Source organism: Fusarium oxysporum, chromosome 3 (assembly GCF_000149955.1).
Source record: "Fusarium oxysporum f. sp. lycopersici 4287 chromosome 3, whole genome shotgun sequence".
NCBI classification, from domain to species: Eukaryota; Fungi; Ascomycota; class Sordariomycetes; order Hypocreales; family Nectriaceae; genus Fusarium; species Fusarium oxysporum.
In genome coordinates, this window is record NC_030988.1 from 1036515 (window position 1) to 1044387 (window position 7873).

At 45.1% G+C, this 7873-nt stretch overlaps 2 protein-coding genes across 2 annotated transcripts; both read right to left on the reverse strand.

Annotated features, from left to right (window-relative positions):
- Positions 1 to 454: 454 nt before the first annotated feature.
- On the reverse strand, positions 455 to 3379 carry FOXG_20975 (uncharacterized protein; the record flags this gene model as incomplete). The annotated part of the gene is made up of 4 exons (XM_018401304.1): positions 455 to 1511; positions 1628 to 1820; positions 1855 to 2509; positions 2735 to 3379. The coding sequence occupies 4 exons, from the start codon at positions 3377 to 3379 to the stop codon at positions 455 to 457; spliced, it is 2550 nt and encodes an 849-aa protein (XP_018251969.1).
- Positions 3380 to 4484: 1105 nt separating this feature from the next.
- On the reverse strand, positions 4485 to 5836 carry FOXG_20976 (uncharacterized protein; the record flags this gene model as incomplete). Its single annotated transcript, XM_018401305.1, has 4 exons — positions 5673 to 5836; positions 5548 to 5622; positions 5391 to 5499; positions 4485 to 4895 (listed from the first exon to the last, which is right to left on the reverse strand). The coding sequence occupies exons 1-4, from the start codon at positions 5741 to 5743 to the stop codon at positions 4485 to 4487; spliced, it is 666 nt and encodes a 221-aa protein (XP_018251970.1). The 5' UTR covers positions 5744 to 5836.
- Positions 5837 to 7873: the final 2037 nt, after the last annotated feature.

The window sequence follows — 7873 nt, forward strand, 5'->3', positions numbered from 1 at the left end:
ATTGGATCTCTAACATCGTTATCTCCATCCTCCCATGACGACTGCCATAATTCGAGCTCGTTAGTATCTTCATTGATGTCGTCAGACAAAGTCGCTTCCTCTTTCACCAAACCGTATCCGAGAACCGGCCGCGTGCGCTCACAGTACGCTTGAAAAGGGTTGTAGTACTTTCGCTGCCGCTTCGCAACTGGTTCGTCGTCCACGGGACTCCGGACCACCTGCAGGTGACGATAGTTCGATTCCCACACTTCTCGGACCATCTGCTTCGCCTTCATCACCCATTTCGTGTTATAGGGATGGGCACGTGTTTAATACAAGTGTGTATTAAACTGTTTTTTATTATAATGAAACTGTATTTTATTCCGAATAAAAAACGCGTTTTTTATTGCAATATTGCTACCATGTATGAAGCCGCCCAACAGTCATATACTACAGATAACCAAACCAAATTAGGTCAATTCCCCCCCGTTCCTTCACTCTCTGACCCATCTTGGACCTCAAATTTTTCCACAATCGTCTCCTCTCCGTCGGAGGCGGGTTGGTGAGTGAACTCGCCGATAACAGCGTCAACTTCCAGACTTGATGCGCAATGGATTTCCATATACGTATCTTCGAGAGTAAGCCAACCGTCTTCTGTCAAATCTTCCCAGCTAACCACTGTAGAATCAACCTCATCGCGATGACCAAGAGGTTGATTCTGAGACTGCGTTATCCTCTCTAGCACCCGTTCGTTCATGTAGATGAAGGCCAACTTGTCAGCGTTGGCTGGTGTGAGCCTGTTGCGTGCCTTGCTGTGGAGGAAGTTAACCGCCGAGAATGATCTCTCTGAGGGAACTGAATTGGCTATGGTTCCAAAGATTCGGACTGCAAGTGCAGCCAGCTTGCTGCCCTGGTTATCAAGAAGCATCCAAGCATCTAATGGCGTCCATTCTTTTGAATAGACCAAGCCCCCGGCAGCAAACTGGCCCCCCGATTGTGCTCGGAAGTGGTTAAATTCTCGAACAATATGAAGGTGGTCAGCAGGATTGACTGCTGACTTAAAGAACTGAAGCACTTTCATCATCAGCTGTTCTTCAAGCTTAGTCCCGACTGTGTCAGGCCTTAATGCAAATCCTGCATAATGAATATCATATGTCTGTTTATCCATACGGTTTAACCATACTGAATACAGCTCGCTGAAATTCACGTCTTTATGTTGCTGAGAATCGTCAAGTGCTTTCCATTCTGCTTTAATCTCCAGCCAACGAGGAATCACATGGCCGATGTGAGCCCGATCGGCTTCTGAGGCATGCTGACGACTGCTAACAGGCTTAATTATAGCCAAAACAGTCTCTAGGCGTATCCAGAAGTGAGGGTTATTGACAGACTCCAGCACCCTCGGAAGAAGCTCGAGAGACCCGGAGGCTAGCTCTGCCCTCACGTCAGGGCGGCGAGCGTATGTTTGGAGAGGTTCTTTACAGTGTAAAACTGACCATAAAGCATTGAATTGACTGCCCCAGCGTGTGATTGCGCTAAAGCGAGCGGTTAGTTAGAGCTAAGAGTCAGAAAAACTGAAAGACGCACGCAGATAAAAACGCCTTATGGTGGCCCCCAAGCTGCCTTTTGTGCTTCTCTCAATCGAGCCAACTGCAGTTTCGACTTCTTGAAGAAGGTGACAATTAATGTAGCGCTTTTGAATGCCTCCTCAAAGAACGGCTGCTCTAGGATGTCCTTGATGAGTAGCTGTAGCCCATGTGAATCGCAGAGCGAAAAGAAGCAATGTTGGAATTCCTTTCTTGCAGCCAAATGCACATGAGCTTTCCTCATCACACTATCCGTATCTGTGCAAAAACGAGTTAATGCGCAAGAAGTTACCCTTGCAAATTATCTCCAGCTCAGGATACAAAAGATCGATGTAGTGCTCAGCCGTGTGTTGAATCTGTCCCGTATCAAACGTCTTCCAATAGAACGCCAGACCATTTGCCACCTGTATCGAGATATTGATAATTCGATGACTCGTGATATTGTCTGAGCCGTCAAAGATCACGTTGATACGTTCTGTCTGGTCGAGGATATCTTGGACTTGGTTGCGGTACTCAGAATAGGTCGGGGCTAGCAGCCGCTGCACTCGGCGACGAGACGGTGGTTGCCAAGCAGTATTCAGCTTGTTCAACAGAATTCGCATTCGTTTGGACTCGAATAGGTTAAATGGACGGCCATCAGCGAAAATTGCTCTAGCAGCAAGCTCATCAAGCATCTGCTTAAAAGTCTTGTCTACCACAGGAAAGTGCTGAGTAAGTTGAGACTGCTCAGACTGTTGCTGCCCTCTGTAATTGGGGCAATGGCGAAGTAAGTGCTTCTTCTGACGAGTAGTGCCTTTGGCTGTCTCGTGGCCACAGTGCTTGCACTTGACTCGTGAGTTCTTGAACCCTGAGCTAGCGTCCGAGGAAATCGTGATAAATTCTCGGTGGACCTGGTGGTCGGCTGGCCTTCCAGAGGTTCGAGGCATTGTAGAAGAAGCACGAAGGGTCTGAAGGTAGTGGGAAGTCAGATTGGGAAGTTTCAGGGGATACAGCGATAGGCTGTTGAAGGCTGTGGAGAAAAGGAGGTCGGAACAGGGATTAAGGTTATAATGATCCTATACACTAAGCCAGTTCTGGAAGGAGCTAATCCTAATAGGGAATGGAATATAATACATATAAAACGCGCCTGTTTTAAATATTTAATACAAAAAGCGCATTTTATTTAATGATACGGTATTAAATCCATCCCTAGTGATAATCCTGGTCCTGAGGGTATCTGCAGATAAGTGGCCACCACGTATTGACACTGATGGACTAAGATAATCGAATATGGCTCGGAGATCCTCGTCTTCGACCGTGAGAAAGGAAAGATTACTCTTAACGATCCATTGCATCACCATCCGTTGAAAATGGTCCCTGTCAAAGTTCTTGACGAAGGAGTTCGCCATGGCCTGCTCCCGCGGCTTTTCCGGATCGAGCGTCAAGGTATCAGCTATTGAGCGGTGCTGCTTCTCGACGCTTTCCGCTTTCAACTGCGTCGAAGACTTCGTCTTGCCCTCTGGCGCCCGAATATGATGTTCTTTGAACAGATGTTTGCTGGCATTTTGAAGACCAGTATGCGTGAAGTTCTTCGGCTGGGGGACTCGTTGGTGAATGCAGAGTTTGCATACCCATCTTCGCTCATGAGCCCGCTGGATATCATACCCGTAGTCCCAAGTCCAGGAGGAGGTGTCCTTTGCGCGCTCGGAGAAGAGCCAGCCGCGGAAATGACGAAACAGACGTTCTTCCTGTAGCTGTTGGGCATCAGCTAGTAACGTTGATGGTGAAAGAATTGGTGGAGAGGTCTCAACGACTTTGTCTTCTAAAGGATCGGTCATTACGGGAGGTGTGAATGCGTCAAACAGATCGATGAAAATTTGGACCTGTACGGGAAATTACCCCAGGATATCCTCTATAACTACTGGGGGTCCGAAAATAAGTTAGGAAATACTAAAGTCTGTGTGGCCCTGCCCTCACAAAAGACAGTACCTCCTAACAGGGTGATCCAGATGTCCAAAACTGGATACCTTGTCCCACTAAAAGTCCACCGCTGCAAAAATCCACTACACCTATTTTGTTTGTTTGTTTGTTTGTTTGTATATTTTTCGTCTGGGTGGCTGTAACGAAGCCAGATCTCCTACTGAAGCAAAAGACGTGCTGAGCTAGCTAGGTACAGGGAAACCCCGCTTCCTTCACCATCCAGCATACCAATGGCACAAAAGGTGCTGTATTTCTCAAGCCCGTCACCCGTCAGCGGGTTCGGGGGCAATCTACTGTCGAGCTTTTTCCACCGACCAGAATTCTCTCACGCATCACTACATCTGCTGACGCAGTCCACAATCTCCAGTAACCAAGTTGTAGCTCGTAGTCGACTGTCGTGGCGGCAGGGAAAAACCTTGGGAAGGAATCAGAGGCCGGCGGTGCGGCTTGCCTTCAAAGGGGAAAAACCCATCGCAATCGGCGTCGTTGATCGGGAGGATGTCGCTACCGATGCCACGGGCACCGTCCTCCGATATCTAAGGCGTTCTGGTTCTGAGGTGCCGCCATTAGATCCGACAAAGGTGTTGTCAGAGAAGGTGAACTCTCCAAAATTCCTTCTCTGAAAACTGCTGTTAGGGAGCCGATGGCGTCCCCGCAGTATTGTGTGGCCGAGTAGCCCGTAGAAAATCCCGCTCCTAACAGTGCACTAACAGTGCGTGCCAAGAAAGAATTTTTACAGGGGAGAGTTGATCCACTACACCTACATCAACCAGGGTCGCCAATGTAGGGTAATTGATCACGTCGAGGGTTCAGGTTGATTGATGTAAGTGTATGAGTAATACACCAATCGATCAACCGGTGGGTTTCGGTGTAGTTGATCGGAACCTTGCGTGTTCCTTATCCTGTTATCCTGTAATCTGTATTTTTTCTTATCTTGTTCTGTTTAACATGTTAACGGATTTCTTAACATGTTATACAGGTTGCCCATGTATGCTGTTCACCTCTGGCTGCGACCGCGTCAATTGACAAAGTGGGTGACTCGGCGCGATTTAACGAGCTATCTGCCTCTGGGGGATCACCCAAAAGACTTGTTTCATACGACTCGATGCCCTGTGAGGGTGTAACCGGCGATGCTTCTGTCTGAAGAAATGTAGACTTGAAACCTGATGCTGTCGTGCGTTGTTTGCTTCCGAAGCCGTCTTCGAGCACGCTTGGTAACGACATCATGCTTAGCCTTGTCCTTTGGCGTGCCGTATTTTCGGGGCCGCCCGCGTTTCTTGGGTGTTCCCGGCATTGTGGGGATGATGGGTCGTTGTGGGTACCGGCACGGTATGTTTTCCGTAGGATGGTATCAGGAAATGAGATTCCCCTGAACTGACAGCTAAATCCTGATTAGGTTAGTAAAGTGAACGCGAAATTCTGGTTGGACAGAGGGAAATACACTAAGAGCCAAATTGGCTAGCTTACTGACCGCGAAATTCAAAATGCCAATTTTAGTTAACCCGATGGCTTTGACTAGCGCCTCCAACACGGGGTATAGAATGATGTATATAATATCACGTGCATCCCATGATTGACCTAGCTACAGGGAAAAGAGTCTCTTTTTTTTTCAAGGGAAGGCAATTTTCACCAAGTCCCAGCTTTTCCCCTATTGAAATCCTTAGACATAGCTGCTAACCCTGACCCGGATGGGACTGCCTATGTGCCACTGTTGGAAAACGAGACAGTACTTGCACCTTGTGTAAAAATGTGCACCACCCCACCCGGCAAGACTCGCACCACTTCAGTTACCGCCCGTGCCAGCGCTCCCCCGCTCAAGGTAACAAGCACGTTCGACGTCCTTCCACCAAAAGTTCTGTCCACCCTTACCGCCAGAGTGCGGGGGTCATTACGAAATGCGGAGAGATAGCATCCTGTATATGCCTGAAACGCCGTGCCAGCACCCGTTATGCAGGCGAGTAAAATGCCACGGGTGTCGCTGTAATTTAAATTAGACCAACCCTAAAATCTATATCAAGCTACTTACCGTTCAACAAGGGCTCTCTCGTCAAGAGAATGAGGTTCATTAATAGCTTCTTCAATAGTTGCGGCTTGGTCGTCCCTTGATGTACTGATAAGTGTGACGGACGTATTCATGAGAATCAGACATACCTCTGCTTAATATGAGTAGTAGCCACAGAGACGGCTAGGGGGAGGAGTAAAAGCATGCGTGAGGGATGCATAGTTGCCGTTTATGGTATTGAGGAGGGTTTATAAGGTCGCGAAGACTTATTTAAGAGGCGTAACTAAGGGTGGGTAAACCCGGACTCTTGACGCAGTATGAAAGGATGTCCGGGAACGAGAGAATAGAGGGAGAGTCTAACATTAAATATGTTTCTAGTCTTATAAGGCCCACTTCCCCGCTTAAATCTCTCTTAAAAGCTTTACTTTTAGTACAGGTAGAGTATAGAGTTTAATTCCCTTATAACATAATTTAAAAGCTCCATTCTCTGTTATTACAGGGTACATTTTAAAGTTTATTAAAAAATAAAGTTTAACTAACGTGTTTGATAAGTGAGTGGGTCATCCAAGTGAGTGGGTCAATCTTATTTCCACCTTAAATCCGGGGTTTAAAAAGTTCTTTAAAATTTCAAACTAAGCCTAAATTGGCTGTAATTTTAGTAGCCTATATATAAGTCTTAAAATATATCATATAGATTTTTTAAGATTTTTAGAAAAATTCTATATAGCTATAAACCTTAAAACCTATTTATACTGTATTTTATACTGTATAATTAAGCTTTACTATATAAAATAAAATAGCTAAAAATCTTAAAAAAATATTTTATAATAAGGTTAATTATACTTTTCTTAAAGATGTTTTTTTTAAATTTTTATCTATTTTATTTAGAGTAAAAAGATACTATAGGGTAGGTTTTTTAATACTATACAGTGCAGTGACTCACTTACTTGTCTGACCCACTCACTTATCAAACACGTTATACCATATACCTGTCGGTTGTATTATTAAAGATAATTCTGCCGCTTGAACTTAAATACTAGTATATAAGACCGGCAGAAGAATTCGGCAGATTTATAATAAGAATCGGATCTGGCTAGGCCGACTACTCCTACTGTGGTAAAAATAAAAGCTTAAACTATAAGCCGAAGTACAGTGGTGTGCAATAAGTTTGAATCCAAGATGAAGTATCTGCCTTTTCGCTCTAGCCCTGTCAGAAGCCTGACTAGCTATATCAGGTAGATATCTACAGTGGGGTGCAATAAGTTTGAGGATCTTTGAAGGTACCGAAGCAGCCCGTCTAGCCGGATTAGATCCTTGTTACATATCTGTCGGTCGTGTTCATCTGCCGATTTTATTTATCTGCCGGTCTTATGTACTAGTATTTAGGTTAAAGCGGCAGAACTACCTTTGACTTGTACTGTATTCTTTTAGTGTTTCGGCATATAGTTTAAGCTTTCATTCATATTACAGTGGGATGCAATACAGTAGGATGCAATAAGTTTGAATACCGAGCGTGTATCTTCTTTTGCCGCTAGCCTCTTTGAGACAGCTACCACCTGCATATCAGTTGTTGCACGGCGAATAAGTATATACTGATTGGCTAGATCGAGCTTCTTCCTCAGATTAGAAGCAGGCTGAACTCCAAATAGGCTAGACAGGGGGTATCAGTACTTCAAAAGGTATTCAAACTTATTGCATCCCACTGTAAGTTTTGAATCCAGACTGAAGTATCCGTAGTTCTGCCGCTTCAACCTAAATACTAGTACATAAGACCGGCAGATAAATAAAATCGGCAGATGAACACGACCGACAGATATGTAACAAGGATCTAATCCGGCTAGACGGGCTGCTTCGGTACCTTCAGAGATCCTCAAACTTATTTGTTGAATATTGGAGGGTTCACCCTCAACTTCAGGATTAAGGTTCAGGATTAAAGTTTGGAGTCCTAAACTTAGATCGTAGGACTTTCATCTAGGACTTTCTAGGACTCAAGTCCTAGAAGGAACCAGTCGAAGATATAAGGTCTCAATAGTCCTTCGATTGCGACAGAATGAAGAGACACAATTCACCTTAATATCTGACATTATTGCTCCCCACTGTAATATGAATGAAAGCTTAAACTATATGCCGAAACACTAAAAGAATACAGGTCAAAGGTAGTTCTGCCGCTTTAACCTAAATACTAGTACATACAGTGGGATGCAAAAAGTATTCGCAGGTGTGAAAGTCGCGTTGATCGGCCCTAGCTTCTCTAGTTAGTAGCTTAGCTTAGCTTAGGTACTTGATACTATGTAACCCCCCTGATTTAGGTGTAATATAAGGTATTGAGGACCTGACAAGCTACCCCTGA